The sequence below is a fragment of the Nymphaea colorata genome, chromosome 12 (genome assembly GCF_008831285.2).
Source record: "Nymphaea colorata isolate Beijing-Zhang1983 chromosome 12, ASM883128v2, whole genome shotgun sequence".
Taxonomy (NCBI): Eukaryota; Viridiplantae; Streptophyta; class Magnoliopsida; order Nymphaeales; family Nymphaeaceae; genus Nymphaea; species Nymphaea colorata.
Window position 1 is genome coordinate 11,431,464 of NC_045149.1, and position 18,032 is coordinate 11,449,495.

The 18,032-nt window shown below is 38.9% G+C and overlaps 1 protein-coding gene across 1 annotated transcript; it reads left to right on the plus strand.

Moving 5' to 3' along the window:
* The first annotated feature begins 15,527 nt into the window (after window positions 1–15,527).
* Window positions 15,528–16,293, plus strand: LOC116266168 (ethylene-responsive transcription factor ERF096-like). The gene has a single exon (XM_031647275.2). It carries the CDS (start codon window positions 15,647–15,649, stop codon window positions 16,142–16,144), a length of 498 nt encoding a protein of 165 aa, XP_031503135.1. The 5' UTR covers window positions 15,528–15,646; the 3' UTR covers window positions 16,145–16,293.
* The last annotated feature ends 1,739 nt before the right edge of the window (window positions 16,294–18,032 follow it).

Consider the following 18,032-nt stretch of genomic DNA (forward strand, 5'->3'; position numbering starts at 1 on the left):
ATGGTGGAGTGCCTGTAGACAAGTTTAATGTTTTTGCATCCCTCGATTCTTTCCTATACATATCATTTTTTCTCGATAACTTTGGGAGCTCAGGGGCAGAGTCAAAAAATTTTTATGAGGCGGTCGAATTAAAGTTTTTAAATTTTGACTAAAGCCGAAATATCATTTTTTAAAATGTTTATATAGAACAAGCGAAATTTACACGCATATTTTTTAAAAAAAAAAATTGAGGTGGGGCCAAAGCCCATGCAGGCCCTACCCTGGCTTCGCCCCTGCAGAACCTATCTTCCAGCAGATCTGATTGAAAGATTACAATATAGCTCACATATCAAGGAGACAGTTCATTCTTGAAAGTTTCATAGAGGGATCACTGAGCAGTTTGTATGGCATGGCCCTTCAAAGGGACAATGAGTTGGTGGTGGAAATGACCAAAATGCCTATATAGCTACCATTTCTGGCATAAGGGCAAAAATGGAATAAGAAAAAAATACCCCATGTGAAATGCCAAAATGCCCATGTAGTTAAAACCACACTTAGTTTTACCATCCGACCTGCTTAATGCCAGAACTTGATAAACGTCAATTATTATACCACTTTTAGCAACAACAAATACAGCTTCAACTGCATTTTAACCATACCAAAACTACTAATACGTTTTCATTATCACTAAAAACTTTAGGCGCATCTTAGAGAAGCTTGTTTCTTCAAATATTCTTCGCATAGGATTTTTATGCCGAGAAGTGATACCACTTACTGGTAGAGCCACCGGCAGCGGCAGAGCTACCTTGTAGTTGGTGCGGGCAATTGCCTACACCAGCCCATGAAATTTACTTTATTTGTATATAGACACTTTATTAATTCCAGTTTTTTACATATGAATACTCTTTAAAGTTTGAAATTTAAACTTAAAGGATTCCTGCCTAAAAAATTTCTGCCTCAGCCACTGACACCTTAACTATTAGTCTAGTTTTGGATGTTACATGGATTGCAGTTTTATGCACGTGAAATATTGTTCTGGTTGCTTTTGAATCTTCCTGGCTCTGGAGCCAGTTGTTTGAGTCAAGAAAGCAACTACTTCTTCCTTTTTGACCACAAGTCTGAATGTTGACGGAGGATTGATCAACAGGAGCTATTCAGTCTTATCCTTATGCTAATTAAAAAGGGTCTGCTGCCCAATCATTGATTATGTGGAATATTCACTATACAGTAAAGTAAAGTTTGAAATAAGCATGATCCAACTCAGTGCCTAACATGCATACTCTTTAACTTCTAAAAGTGGCTCCTCTTCGTAATCGTTTAACCAACGGGGTTGGATCCTGAACTGCCAAATGCCTGTGGAAATCCGGTCAGACTGCATACATGAAGCTAGACTTTGGCCTCCCAAATGAACCCTGCTGGAGTCAATCCACTTGCAGCCCTGTGAATATCCTCCCATGTGCTGTAATAACTCGATTTTTTATGTCTTCATATACATATAATATAGGAAAGTTGGTAAAAAGCATGCCATTTGGAAACAAGACAAAAACTTGTCTAATTAAATTTATTTATAAAATGTTTCTTTTGCAATGTAACCTTATAGATATAATCTTAAGAGAGACTATGTGATAAAAATATATTAAATTAGTTGTATTCTTACCTAAATAATTTTTTTAATAATTAAAAAACGGCTCTTATAATATCAAAATTTTGATAGTAGAAAGATCAATTTTTTTTTTTACAAAAATGACTTAAACTAAAACAGGACTTATATTAAATTATATTTATAAATACAATAGAAGGTTCACATTTTGTTTGAATCACTTTTTAACAAGAATTTAAAAGGTCTACTTTCCATCACTTACCAAGTGGCCTGATGCTCTCAAATGCTTCACACGTAAACTCTGCATTAGTCACTCTCTTTCTCTCTCTCTCTCTCTCTCTCTCTCTCTCTCTCTCTCTCTCTCTGTGCCCAACCCACTCTCATTCTCTCTGTTGTTCATTCTCTTCTTTCCCTTTGATCTCTTACGCCTCACCCCTTTTTTCCTTCTCTCTTTTTTCCCCTGGCCCCTTTCTCACCATCAGTGGAGCAGCTCTGTTTCTCTGCATCGGGCATGGCCAACACATCCCCAATGATATGTTGGCCATGGCCAAAGCATACATGTAAGACCAAAAATTTGAAACACTTTGAGGAGGTGAGACAGCATGTGTGAGCGAGAGTCTGATGCGGTGTTTATGTGCATCCACTGCATTTGAGAGCATCCGACCAGTTTCATATCAGATGAAGTCAAGCCCTCCAGTAATTAGGGCCAGAAGTCCGGCAAAAAAGAATTAGCCAAGGCAAGATCCTTGGCTAAAACACACTTTTAGCTGCGGCCATGAACAGAACCTTTAGGCTAGGTAATAACTGTGGCTGACAAGTGACAAGGTCATTAGCTAGGGCAAGAAACCCATGGTCTTACGAGTAGACGCATACTTAACCCTGGCCAAAAAGTTTTAACCATAGTGTATGCGGCCACTGCGTGCTTAACCTATCTTTTAGCCAACACAAGCATGGCGCCCGAGGTATATTTAGCCAGTGACAATTAGCTACGGTTTTTGCCTTGGCTAATGACATACCCACACAATCAAACGTTACCATAGAAAAAAAAAACGAAGAAATCTACGTGTTCTTGCTTGCAACTAAAAGTTTTGCACCTTTATTATGGAGGCTGCACAGGGATTCTGAAGCAATCACTGCTGGGAGAGAGGTCTTCCCAGCCTTTATTACGAGAATATGTACATGGAATGAAAAAACTGCACATATAATCGTTCACATTTCGTACCTTAATTTACAAGGAAATTGCTTTCTATATATGGATACGTCTATGATTAGTAGCTTTTTCACAACCTAAACATATATGCGTGGCCTCTATATCCTTTGGAACTTAGAATATATTTCTAAAATATTGAGAAAAAGAACATATATATATATATATATGTGTGTGTGTGTGTGTGTGTGTGTGTGTGTGTGTGTGTGTGTGTGTGTGTGCGTGTATAAGAGAGAGAGAGAGAGAGATAACATTACTAAACATGGCCAATGGCCATGCATGCAAAGAAACAATATAGCAAAGAGATACAATTCAAAGAACCGTTCGCATCATCAACTGGTCGCAAGATGAGACTTTCCTTTTGTTTTTATATATGATGTATGCATCAATGAGAATTTTGATAGGCGAGCACTATGTATCATTGAGTATTTTGATAGACAGAGCGAGCACATGGACATCCATATTCTTCTATCCTAGTATTTTCTGCACATCCATGCTGCCCATCACAGAGTACACAACCAAGTTCTCCGAAAGAATGACCATTTTCTGTGGAAAAACACTTTAAGGGATTTGTCGGTGAGGACCCAGATTAAAGCATATGTCGTCATTGAATTGAATCAATGGAATATTCTAGGCAACATGAACCAGATTTCACACATGACGGCATGACCAGAAAAGATGTTCTCATGTTTGTTCGCATTGTGACAATAAGGGCACCTGCTAGCTAACTGACTTGAAGACGAGAGCATTTTAAAATTGATAGTGTTTGCAGACCGATTGTCTACGTTCTCCAAAGAAAACGTTCTCAGCATTCCTGAACCCATCTACACCAGCATCGACCATTAACGTGTGCAGTTTCCATGAACTCTGCAAAAATTTCCTTTCGAGAAAATGGAGTTTGTAACCTTGCAGAAGAGTTCTTAAATTGGCTGCTCCAATACATCCATACAATTGACAGTATTTAGAGGCAGCAGAAATTGCCGAGTGGTTCTCATGAGTAATACCATTGATAGAGATGGCGGAAGCATGACAAGAGTTGTATGTATCGATCCCTAGCCATTTTGTGGAAGCATAGTTGTTGAAGTCAACTAGCTAGGGTCAGCCAATTAAGTAAGGCGAGATCTCTATCTCTACTGAATCTTGTCACGAACTCTCTATTCTGTTAGGTGTTGCTGGAGACTTTACTGCAAGCATGAATCATTGTCCACTTCTGAGATGTTGGGATCTGAAAGACTCTGTTGAAGAAGTGACAGTTTGGCTTCCTAAGCGAGCATATATTGTGATGGTAGACAATGTGTCTGCAACCAAGATTCTATAGCAGCTAATAAGACATTTTAAGTTAAAGTCACCTGCAATGAAAGCCATTGTCAATATAAGGAGCTTGTAACAAAGGGCAAAGGAACGATGTCTCAACTAAAGAGAATACACTCATTTTGGTTTCAAGGATGACAATCATATTTGGTTTTTGATTTATGAATGTAATTAATCAGCCAAAAATAACCCTTGGGGGTATAGTTTAGGCCCCTGATATTCCACCCCATACGAATGTAAGTGACTGCTGACCCAAGAGGAGAGGCATGCTCCTTAACCATATTAGTGAGAGAGAGAATGTGTGGAGCATAGTCACAAAAAATGTAAAATAAGTGAGCGAACAGAACAATAAAAAAAAAACAAAACACCAAGGCAAAAAGAATGCATCGTTGCATTTCTCTTCCGTGTTTTTCTTTTTCTCATTTGATGCTTTTTTCCTGTTTTTTTAATGTCAAACTGCTTGTTTCTATTTTCTAATTTTTATTTGTTGTTCATCTACATTGTTTGTTTTCCTATGAGTTTCTCATTTATTTTTTCTTGATTTTTGAAGTTTTTAAATTTTTTTATTAGTTTACCCTTTTTCCCGTTTTTTCATATTATGTCAGAGGAAGACGTCACCGTTTAAAATGTACAAGCGACATTTGTGACTATGAATTGTGGGGTAGCATGATGTCTCAAACATTGATGAAGTCCCTGGAACTAACCGAAAGCTACATAGAAAATTGAGTTGTAAGTACATGCCTAGACGGGTTTTCTTGTAAAATTGAGTTGTAAGTACATATTTAATATGGTTGTAAGTACATATATGATTATTAAAGTAGAAGAGACACTGCGCACCAAAATTAATATTTCTCTTATAAAAGAAAAGTTGACCCAAAATGAAGATATCATATAACCGAGAAAGGGCAGCAGAAGTCGACCATATGGTTCCCTTTTTCATCAACTCTGACTGCTGGCCATCCCACCTACTGAATCATCAACAGTAGATATTCTTCTTTTTGCGGGACTGCTTTTTGTGATTTCCTCCCTTTTGTGCCACTTTTCTACAATTTTTGGTAACATCCCAAAGAATTGGCATCTGGCAAAGCAATCTGATGTGGACTACTCAAACTCTGGGCGTCAAGCCATTGAGCTTCCTTTTTAAGTGGGGCCTTAAGGTTAGAATTCGAATGAGCAAAGCCACAATTCAGTCTAGCTAAATTATTGAAATTAGCTTAGAAAAGAAAAATAAAATAATTCAGTCTATTTAAATTATTGAAATTAGATCAGAAATGAAAAATAAAATTCAGTCTAGCTAAATTATTGAAACTAGCTTAGAAATGAAAAATAAAAAGAAGATGACAAGACGCTCATACTAAATTCAAGCATCTGTAGATCCATGTGCTAACTTTGTGGGGCCCAAGCAAACGAGAGACACATTTTCGTCCAATAGAGACACAAATATCCATTGGCAAAATAATGGAAAAGGAGCCCGAGCGCCCATGTGGCCGCCATCCTCATGAACTGAACACTATCTCTTTTAATTCTATATCACGTCATCATAGCTTGTAAAAGTTCATACTCTTGTTTACATTGTTTTCAAGGTGAATAGGAGTATTTCATCTTACCACCCAATTAAGAGCTGAAGCTTTTCAGCCTTTCTCCAACCTCTTTTTTAGGTAAGTAGGAAGAGTATTTAATCCTATCACCAACTGAAAGTCAAAACTCTCATTCTTCCCTTTAAGATATCAAGTCTAATCAAGCCTATTTTCGGTGCTTTGAGGTGATGCTTTCTCTATGCTTCAACTTGCATGGTATCTTTTTTTTCACCTTTCCCCTTCCCTTCCCCCAACCCCTTTCTATATTTGGTCTTTACTTTTTAAATTTTATCCATTTTGCCTTCTTCTTCTTTTTAGTTTTTGGAGAGGATCTTTGTATAATCCATAAGGGACATTCGCTATTATCATTCTTACTCTTAGGTTCACTACATTAACACTTGTCGTGCAAAGGGAACTTTCATGCTGCGTGTTTGAGGCCGACCGTACATCTTGTTCCTAGACACTCTAAATAAAGAGAGGAGATCAACTACTCGGGTTAAGTAGCCCTTCGCAATCTAAGTGGCGGGTCAAAATAATATGCTATGTATGATGTTGCTGTTAGTTAAAATAAGATGTCAAAACTCTCTCTCTCTCTCTCGTGGTCACATCATTATGGGCACCTATATTAATCATCATGCTATATTTTGATTGTTGTCACCCTGTCATTTTATTGTGCTCTTGGCCAACTTGACATGCATGCATGTTGCTTTTTTTTTTTATGTATGAACTGCTCTAACAATGAGCTGTATTATATACTATGCTTTGGGGCACCAATCCTCCTTTAATGAACTTAGTTAGTATCATTAGCTCTACAACTGTGAGTCCACTGTGCACGCCGATAGGCAAAAGAAGGCTTCTTAAAACCTTGTCTAATCTTAATGTTTTGAAGTGTTTTTCCAAGACCAGGGACTAGGGTCACAGCCATCTTTGATACCACTAATGGAGCCCGATGTAGAAGCCTAATGGAGCCATGGGTTCTACTGCAGCAGTGCAACCTCTAAAAGAGCAGAACCTTGTAAAGAGCAATGGAGAGAAGAAAATATGAAGAGAGAGAGAGAGAGAGAGAAAGTAGAGGAAGGATAGGTAGCTAGGTTTGCTTCACGTGGATGCAACTCCAAGGTTGCTTTGAATTCAGGCTCGTGAATTCTTTTATAGCCACCTTGATTTTCCCAATTGATCCCATGTCGAAAAGGTCATTATGTGGGTTTTCCAAAATATCTAAAAGAGTTTTAGAAGGAAGAGTTTTAATCAAAACATAAAAGTCAAAAACTGAGGGAGGAGCCCTCTCCCAAAGTTTTGACAAGAATAAAAGGCGGCACATTGCCACTTTCCACTATATTTCGGTTCAATGTTTGTTGGCCATGTGAGGGTTCACTATTACAGGGATGCAACCAATATTGTCTTTATACATGTACCACGATCAGTGCAAATTTTGAGCTGATGCTACTTGTGTTGACTTGATCAGTGGTTTCATATCATAAGTAAGTTCAGTTGTTTTTGAAAGAGTATTTCCTCCTTTTTCTTTTATTTGGCGTTGTGAACAATGACATTGCTTCTACTGTGGACACATTTTTTGTGTTTTTGCCTTTTGTGGCAAAAACATAGCAACTTCTTATTATATTTTTTGAAAGTTCACTACAACAAATGGTATGGTATGTTTTATTTTTTGGATGTAGATGATGAATGGAGATTTGGCTATTGAAATACTCTTCCCCTAATAAACTTGGAAGTGTATTGATATGCAAGTTGAAGATTAATGAAGGTGTCACTTCGAGACACCTAAAGCAGTACTGGTACCCTAGAGGGAGAGGGGGGAAGGGTGGGGGCTTCGCCCTTCTTGAGTAGTAAGATGAAATTCTTTTCTTTCTTACCCAGCAAAGATATGCCTAGTGTGCCTTGCCTATTTTGATTGGATAGTCTCCTTAGCAATGCACAAAATGTGTTTTAATGCCTGATGGAACATAATTCACATGGGCATTTAGAGAATCCATGTTGACTTTGATTAGACATCCAATCAACATCCAAGATGAATTATATTATAGCCTATTGTTGGCCATGATGGAATAAGTGAGGCAGCCTCATAGATGTATGTTGTTCATACACTGCAAAACATCTTGAGATCATCGACACATGGCGGGATGGTCGTCGATGAAAATCGACTTTTACGAAAGTTCACGAGTGGACGTCGGTAAAGAAAGACCCTCATCGACATTCGGAAGTCAACATCGATGAAAGTCGACTTCCTCAAATGTTTGGTGCATGGTTGTCAGTAAAAGTCAACCTTCACTAATGGCTGGTGACAAAATGCCGGTGAAAGTTATTCTGGCATTACATTCACCAATGGTCGAGGTGTTGCTGATTGCTAAAGGTATTGATTTCACCTCAGTATAACTCTGGTCATATTGACGCATTTTTGTTAGACATCAATGAAGAAGACTTTTACTAACATTTGAATGTGTCGGTTGAGTTTGACATTTCTAACAACCTACTTTCACTAAGTTTACTATTAGTGAAAATATTTTGACCGACATCCACTCACATCAGTAAAGGCTAGCCCTACTTTTAAGCCATTCGAACTCTTCTTCCCCCTTTTTCCTTTCTCCCTTTTCCCCTATCTTCTCCATCTTTCTCCACTAGTGAGGACCTTAGATTTCCATGTCTAGACAATTTGTCCTTCGATTTACGGCCCCTAGATGACTTCTAGTAGGTTCATTAACCTTAATATGTGTTATTTATCCATTTAGATGTGGAGGCGTATATTATTTGCATGCATGGATCTGAGATCTTCAGGCAAGATTTCACTATTTTTTGTGGGGTTTGGCTATGGATCTTTGTAATTATGTTTGTTAGTCTGATTGGCATATTAATTGCCCAAAAATTTGTCACCTGCAAAAAATCTCTCAAATTTTTTCAATTTTTGACCTCACCGGATTCTGGCATTTGCCAGCCAGATTCTGGTGAGGTACTTTGTACATGTTTAATTCCCTTACATGTGAACTTAATGACAAAAAATCATCTTTATTGGATCTTGCTTTAATGTGTTTTTTATATTTTAAAGTTTCTGGTACATTTCCTTAAACTCACCCATCCAGTGTTCAATAAATTGTTTGAACAACTTGGGACTTAAAATCTTGTCGGGCCACTTTAACTGTAGCTTTTTACGTATAGTTGAGCATGTTTCATTGTTGGATGATGCATTCAGTCATTTGTTAAAGTTCGTTGAACTAAGAATAACATCATGTATGTGTTATATATTTGTTTTAAGCCATCACTTTATGATGTTCATTGCCAAATGCACGATGATCACATTTTAAAGTTTAGGTTTGTTTGATATATTGCATGCCATGCTATCCATCGAGTATTAATTTACATTAATCGGATTTCAATTGGTTAAAATACAACATTTACAATAGGGCAGGTTGACCACATTGAAATTGCTTGACAAGAAGCACCTTTGATTAATTCCATTCACAAGCTAATTGTTTGTTTCCTCCCATTTGGTTTTTTTTTGGGCAGGGGGGAGGAAGGGTGTGGGTTGTTAAGAAAAGAGGTTTGTTCATGAGAGGTGGCTTGCATAAGGAAGGTGGCTCGCACAACATATGGAAGGTGATGTAAATGATGTTGGTCAAGGTATTATCCAAAATCATAAAGCTTTGACATGATGTAGGAGAGAATAGAGATAGGGCTCTACAATGGCAGAACTCGACTCAAACACAACTTGTGAGCTTGAGTTCAAATGTATGCTCGAAATATTAAACGAGTTGAGTTCAAGTTGTAAGAACTCGACTCGTTCAAATTCGACTCGGCTCCACTACATAATGAATGTTACATTATAAAGAGAAAATCATTAAACGAGTAACAACTAAACTAGTTAATTGAGTTAAATGAGTTAACAAGTTAAATGAGTAAAAAGAAATGAGACATGCTTAATATAAACAAGTTAAACGAGTAGAGTTCCAGCTTGATGATGTATCCTCAAGTCATCTTGGAGCTTGTTCTGTCGAGTTTGACTTGAGTTTGAGCTCGAGCTTTCTGGTTGAGTCGAGCTCAAGCTGGCCCAACTCGAGCCCGACTCGACTTTTGTGCAGCCCTATATAAAGATTAAGAAAATTTTGGCAGTTGTAATCTAACATAGAAAGAAAGTTTGGAGATAATTATCCTAAAGATAAACCAAAACATAATCCCAAGCTTGTCGACATAAATGACCATCTTTGAAATATGTAATCCACAGCACCCATTTGTGATTATCGACCTTGAGAAGGAGGCGACCACAATGAGGGTCTTTTGTGGACGTAGAAACCAACGTGCCGAACCGTGAAAAAATCATGTGTCTTTTCTCCTGTCGTGATTTTTTGCAAATGAAATCCTTACAGCCTTTCATTTTCCAATTGTTGGTAGAATTCTCTCCATCTCATTTGAAGGTTGTGGCACATGGACAGATGATATATGTTTTTAAAATTGATTTGACATATTACATAAAGCAATCAAAGAGATAAACATGTTCAAGCAAACAATGTTGTCTTTGTGCTTCAAGGAGAATAATCTAGTTGGTCATGCTAGATAAATGTGAAAAGACATGTCTTTAGTTTGATTCATGGTAGCACTATGCTTTTGCTTTTTAAGTGGTGGGTACGTTACCTAAGTTAAAAGGTCATGAGAAGGGGCAACACAGAGATAGCAGATAGGTTGGGCTTGTCTCGGCTCAACTTATTGTCATTTATTAAATAGGTCTAGTTCAAATTCACTTAGGCCCCGTTTGATTGTCGGGTAAATCACTCGGAAGAGGTGAAAAATGTACGGGTTCACCCGCTCGACTAAACAAGCATCAAACAGGGTGAAATTTCACCCGTTTAATGAAAAAGGGAGCGGGTGAACTTTCACCCGCTCGACAATGCTTCGTTTTACCTCATTTCTCCCCAAACCTCCTCACCTCGGCTTCTTCTTCGCTCGGCCTTGTGCCTTCTCATCGTCGCACCAGAGGCGTCGCCCCTCTCACCGTCGCCACTCCGCTCCTCCGCCGGTTCGCTTTCTCCCTTTCTCTTTTGCTCTTGTCGATGCATTCGCTTTCTCCCTTTCCCTCTTGCTGATGCCTTCGCCACCGTTCTGCAGCCTTTTATCTTCTCACGATCGAGCAAGCCAGCCATCTCTCTAACCTTCCTTCATTGCTAGGGATGAACAGGAGGGACATCTGCGAGGTAAATTCCTCTCTCTCTCGCGGCAGGGCAAACATCTGAACCACCGATTAGGGCATTCCTCTTTGTTTTTAATTTTTCTCATTCATCATAGTTTTGAATTCCTTCGTTTCTTGGTGCTTCTGCTGATTGATTTCTGTACCCATCTCTTATACCTTGACTTTATCTTGTTGTTTCAATTTTATTTTTTGATATAATGCCTAACAGAGCCACTTTCGAGAGTTTCTGGAGATTCCACCAAAGTTCTGCTATGCCAATGTTAATTTTGGTATATTGCAGAATTTGTTGCACTTGTTGGAGGCATAGGATTTTCATTTTACTAGTGCCTTTTCCTCTTATTTGATTGTCATGATATGCAGCAGTAGTTACTTGAATAACTGGATAGTTCAAAGATCACCTGCTTGAGTATTCCTATCCACCGCGGGAATTTTTTTTTTCACTCAAGTTGCATTTTGCCCCCTCTTTCACCAAGAGCAGATCATCGCCCTTTGCCATCAAATCCCACTGCCCGCCAGCAGCAGCAAGTCTTCTCCTCAGCAAAATTATATTCAGGCAGGCTTCTTTCAGATGCTATCTTGTTAGGATGTCTTGTACTGTATGTTGAAGGCCGCTTTAGTATGAATTTGGTGGGAAGCTGTCAGTTCAGCTCTTCAATGGGAGCTCTTTTTCTGTTGCATTTACGTTGTTCTAGTTAGTGTAGCTGGTATTGAGCTTATTCCTTTTCTATATTTGACATGCTTTTGCCTCTCTTGCTTGGTTTTTGGAGGCACCGGTAGAATTGATTTGAATGGTTGCTCTTCATCACCTGCTTGAGTATTCCTATAGTTTCGTTTGGAAAAACATAACACTAAACAATTGATCTTCATCTGCATGTAATAGTTTTATGAAGATATTCCTCGGCGCTGCACATAGCTGGACAGTGAAATACAAAACTGATGATGAAGCTGCTGTGAAGAGAGCAGAAGAAGCACAAACTCACACGATTGAATGGTTCAATAAATATGTTAACTAAGTCTGTGACACTGTTCAACGGACAAGCATGAGAGTAGGAGCTAGTTGAAGCATATGTGCCGCTCTTCATGCTATTATGTTCTATGAATTTTTTGATTTGTTTTGTTGAACTGAATTACTTGAAGGATGAGAAAGAGGATTTATTGATGAGCAAACGTTAATTATCTGTACCAAAAGAATTCAAGTTGCTGAGATTTGCGTTGCTTTGAGAAAATTTGTAAAATGCATACCATGGCAGCATCCATAAAACCAAGTTGCGAAGCATTCATTTGTATGTTGTAATTACTGCAAAGAGATGAAATCTGCCCAGTCAATTGGGTAGGAGACTTTTCTACTTTCGACAATAGCCTGGAGAAACCTGTAAATGGAATGTTCTTCAAGCTGGAGCCAGACAGATGTATGGAACAGAACATAAAGTCCACAAGCACAACTCAAGTAGAAAACCTTTGTATAAATCAAAGAAAATGGTCGAAGCTGCAATATAATCATTGTTGGCATACTCCGCGAGTCGACTCAGAAATTGCCCGAGTCAGCTTGGGATTGTCCTTTTACTCAATGAATTTTGTATTGCTTGTATTTTTCCTTGGTAATCCTAATTTATGGAAGAATCTTCCCTAGTGGTTGCAGTAAAATCATTTGGGACGAGAAGAAAAAAAACATCTACCACGTTAAATTTTTCTTTTGCATCAAACAGGATTAAATTTACCACGTTAAATTCTTCATGTGTATCAAACAAGGTTAAATTTAACACGTTAAATTTTTCCTGTGCATCAAACAGAGCCTCAGATTGGAAGAAGGAGAAATTTCATCCTGTAAATTTTTTCAAAAAAATTTAATAAATTTACCACGTTAAATTTCACCCGACAATTTACCATGATAAATTTACCACGTTAAATTTCACCCGACAATCAAACGGGCCCTTAGTTACTGAGTTAAGAAAAATAAGATAAAATTTTACAAAGTTTCCCATAGTTCAAGCTCGTTCCTCGACTTGGCTGGAGCTGATATTGTCAAGGTCGAGCGTGGCAATCTTCGAGTCAGTCGAGCCCGAGCAACTCTTCTCTTAGATAGAATAGGCCTCTTCCTTGCCGCCCCTCTCCCATCGCCTCGGCGGGGTGCTGCGACCGGCAGGTGTATGGGGCTCAGGCAGCTTCAACGCAGACAACTTCGTCTGCTGGGAAGGAGGGAGGATAAACGGTAGTGGTGCCGGCCGGATGGGTTGCCGGACGTGGGTCTGTCGATGATTCAACGGCGATTCAGGCGGAAAGGGCCCGGCGCTCACGCTGAGAAGGAGAGAGGGTAAAGGGAGAAAGATAGAAGAGAGAGAGACTAGAGAAAGAGCGCTGGGAAGATTTCGTGCGTTGGTTGGAAAAAAAGGAGACTAAAAACACCAAAAAGAAACCGACCGTCCGATGTTGGCACAGTGGACGGTCTTGAGGTGCCGAGATGAGCTCGCCTGAGTGTGAGCGTGTGAGCTCATCTCTCTCTCTCTCTCTCTCTCTCTCTCTCTCTCTCTCTCTCTCTCTCTCTATATATATATATATATATATATATATATATATATATATATATATATATATATATATATATATATATATATATATATATATATATATATATATAAAGCCTGACAAAATTTACTTGGCACCTCGCTAGTCGTCATTTCATTCTTCTGAGAAAGAATTAAATTAAGCACATGACGTTCTTCGTTCTTTTCCTTAAATAAATGGTGGCTCCTCATCATCGTCAACGATTCAATTCAACATAGACCATGCGGACCACAGGTTTCGGTCTTTCAGTGGAATAGCTTCTTTCTTTCTCGTAGTTTGAGCCCACGGAATTTGAACATTTATGATTTGGTGGAAGAGAAACATCCAAAAAAGATGGATGTTAGTGCTGCCAAACAAGACCGCGTTAAACTTCTCGTGTCATCATTACTTTCTTCTAGAGGCGTTGTTCCAGAAGCTGACGCAGGTGGAGTTTTTGTGGAGTTTACAGAGACCACTCTAATCCAAAATTTAAGTGAACTTAAAGTATAATTAGATAGATCAGTCTCATGAGATTTGAGTCTTTACAGCATAATCAATTAAAATTTTATTAACCACATATTCAATATTTCATGAAAAACAAAATTGGTATGTCTTTCAATCATTATCGCTATATCATCATTTATAGGAATGCTTACTTAAGCTGACGACACCCGTCTATCCGTCTAAGTAGCAATTAAAGACAGCATTACTTGATCATGAATTATGTAGCTTGCCAAACTCGGAGTCGGCATAATAAGATGAACATTGACATTGTTGAATGGCTTTACGATGTATTTTTTCTAATGTGTGAAGCTTTCAAGTAGGGGTGGAGTTAGAACTTTTATTTTATGGGGGCACTATAGACATAACAAATTTTCTATTAATCAGTTCTAGTGGGGTTGTTCTATATAACTGGACCGAAGTTTAATCAAGTCCAACATATAAATTTGAGATTTCAGATTCTGCTCCCACGGTATACGTCTCACGGGGACCCCATATATCTCCACCTTTCAAGAGAGGTAGGAAACAACTAACTTGATTCATGCAGAAGTTTAAAGGTGAAATTTTTTAAGAGAGTAATTGGATCGCGCCCTCATCTAATACAGTCTTAAGAAAACCAAATTTTTTAATGGGTTTTAAAAGCCTTGCCTTTTAGTTTGGATGACATACCCAAAACTTGATTTTTTAATAACTTAAAAGGCGAGATTTTTCACTCCTTTTTATAAAACCATTTATAATACCAGATTTGACAAAACTGAGTTTCCTTCAAACCCCATTTTGATAAGACTCCCCAACATTCCAAAAACTTTTTTTTGCATACAAAATTAACTAGATTTTTACCAACAAAACTAGCTTTTTTTTTTTTTTTGTGTGTGTGCCATCCAAACACCCCAATATCTTTTTTGACTTGTACATTTTGTTCCATACATTGGATGCCTTTGCTGAATACATTACTTATGAGGCGTAACATCTTGTCAGGTTCGATCCGATAGATCTGTCTACTTCATTAAGTAGATTACTAGCTGGAAAAGGACAAGATCTCAAATGAGCACCAGTAAATTAAGACTTCTAATATATATTTCTAGGACAAGGGGGAGCCCACAAAAATGAACCGTGCCCAACTGATTTCCCCATTAAAAGGCATCATGGGCATAACGTCACCAGATGATTCATGTAGACGTCAACTTTGAACACCCTCACCCATTGGATGCCGTCCTTCCCCAAAGCCGACTCTCGTCAAACTTTCAGAGGACAAGATGACCACTCAACCGATCTCTCTCTCTCTCTCTTTTGACAGGGTTTCACGGGAAGCCTGTGCATTCATTAATGGCAGAACTTAGGTTTAAGTGTCAGCCTAAATGACCAAATGAAAGCTCAGTAGCAAATTGAAGCGCCGGAGAGAACAGATTGCAATATAACATGATCGAAACTCATGCATCTGATCTCATACCCACTGTTCGATCACCATTACCAACGTGATTGAACCAACACTTTGCTTTCTCGAAGAATCGTCAAAGTCACCGGAAAAGTGATTGCTAAAATCAAATAAAATGCGTCTTATTATCAGCTTCGATGATAATTCAAGCGTGTGAAGCCTTTGGCCACGAATTTTCTCAAAGTTTCTTTCTTCAACTCACACGTTCAAACAGAGCCAGCATCTTGGACCATGCAACATCCGATCCCTGTCCACTTTATAAAAGGATTAACGCTCTCCCACCGGCCAAAGAACGCCGCTCCCAATGGACCGGGAAGCAGAAAGGCAGAACAGGGGAGAAGAACTGCAAGTTAGATACAGAGGAGTGAGGAAAAGACCTTGGGGCAAATACGCAGCAGAGATTCGTGATTCCACAAGAAAAGGCAGCAGGATTTGGCTGGGGACGTTCAGCACGGCCGAGGAGGCCGCGCGCGCCTACGACCGGGCGGCCTTCGGCATGAGAGGCCGCTTGGCCATCCTCAACTTTCCCCATGAATACCAACATGGAGCCGCAGTTCATTACTATTCAGCAGCGCCATCTTCATCATCGTCATCGATACCACCATCATCATCACAGTTGCCGCCATCATCGTCCTCGGGTGTTACTGTGGAACAAGGAAGGGAGAGCATGATGGCTCGTGCGAGTGGCTTTCAGAATGCCCAGAAACCGGTGGTTGAATTTGAGTGCTTGGACGACACGTTGTTAGATGAACTTCTTCAACCTTCCGAGGAGGGATGCAGCAAGACAAGAGGAGGAAGATGATGATCAATTAATTTAGAGACTGCAGAAAGCATTTGATTTCTTCTCATTAATGTAATTGAATTTTTTTTTTTGAAGAGGAAATGATGAGTGCTAACTGCCAAGCACATTATTGTTCTTCAATTATTTAAAACTTTTCAATAAGAGATTGTTAACAGACAGCATGCCCAAGTTAATTTCTTCTGATACTTCCTCTGCTCCTTAACGTGCACATTGAGGGGAGTGGTACAAGAGCATCAGCCAAACTTCTTGTATGTGATTTCTCGTTTCAAAAGCGTGCTAGAAGGCCGTTTCTTGATATATATATATATATATATATATATATATATATATATAAAATGTGCGTGTGTGTGTTGTGTGTTGCAGAACTGTGGGAAAATAACATCGCTTCATGGAGAGGGACGGGACCTTGTCGTTGTCACATGGTTGCAACCTGTTTGAAACTCGTGTATATTACGCTTGTTAAGCCTTCAAGAATGTAGCATTTTTCTATGAAATTTAGTTTGCTTTTTTTTTTTCTTAAAAATAAGTTGCTAATAATGGGTTCTGCTTAGGGGCATTTAGATGTTCTTAGTGAAACTGCCCCATTTTTTGGCAGATTCATACGTGACACTAAATTTTGGGACATAATCCCTGGATAATAACAATTTGTTATGAGCACCTAGAGACTAGGGACTTTGAACGCAGGAGGAGTTCCTAGTTACTTAAGCTTCGAATTAGTAAGGGGCTACTTTACTCCATATTCGAAATTCATGGACCTGATATGGAAGTGATGTGGCAAAAGATCCTTTGTAAAATCTACCATTCATTAAACTAAGGATCCTTTAAGATTTTTATTTTACATATTTGCATTAACAAAAGTTCAGATTTAAGAATGAAGGGAGAGGAACTGATCTTACATCCAAGGTTCTCAAATCTTGAAGATCTAAAATCTGAAGCTATCAACCATCCTCCTTATGCTCCCTAGAAAGAAAAAAAAACTATGAGAAGAAACTAAATAGCGGCTCAACCCCCTGTATCTCTTTTCAAGAGAGTGAGAGAGAGAGAGAGAGAGATATGGCCGTGAAAGTAGAAAATGCAATAGTAAAAATTGTGATAAGAAGTCGCAATGACCTACAAACAAAATTATTACTAATCGTACGAAATGCAAAAAACAAACAAATGAAGGGAGGCAAAGTAAAACTGAGGAAGGGTAACTAGTTAGTAGCTACTCCAACGTGTATACCAATGCCAATGCCAAGAGCTAGGTGCACATCTGCCCGAATCACATATCCCACACAAGTGACCGTAAGTAGTGTGTCCTTGAAGACCACTCCGGGAAGGCTAGGCGAGAGAAAAAAAAAAAAAGCAGAAAAAAAGAGGCAAGAGGCAGCAGAAATGTGTGCACCTATGTCATCGGGGTGCATGGTGCGGGTGCGAGTGCAAATGCGGGTGCCAGTGCGATACATTTCAAAAAAATTAGGGTGCGATGGTGCGGTGAAGGTATTTATTATTATTATTAATTTATTAATATAATATATTAATAATATCAAATTTGATAAAAAAAACTGAAATCAATTGGGTGCGAATCTGGGTCACACCAACACCGCGTCACCAGGGTTGCCGCACCCTGGTGACATAGGTGTGCACTAGTTCAGAAGTTGAAGGCCGAGGTAATGCAGATTATCTAAAGTATTCATATAACTGATATAACTAGCAATCAACAGTCTGTGAACACGGTTAGCTTGGGGAGAGAGATTCAAAAACCAAAAGGTGCGATGAGGAAGACAGTGGCTCGGTAACAGGAGGCTAAGGGGGAAGAGGCTGAGGTGGTGAGAGTCCAACGAATCATGCCATTAGAAGGGAGGTTGGTCAAATGGAGGAACAGGGAGAGAGAGTAGCTCGTCGAGTT

Excerpts from the sequence above, each read along its gene's own strand:
- LOC116266168 (XM_031647275.2), top strand. The coding sequence starts at position 15,647 with ATGGACCGGGAAGCAGAAAGGCAGAACAGGGGAGAAGAACTGCAAGTT.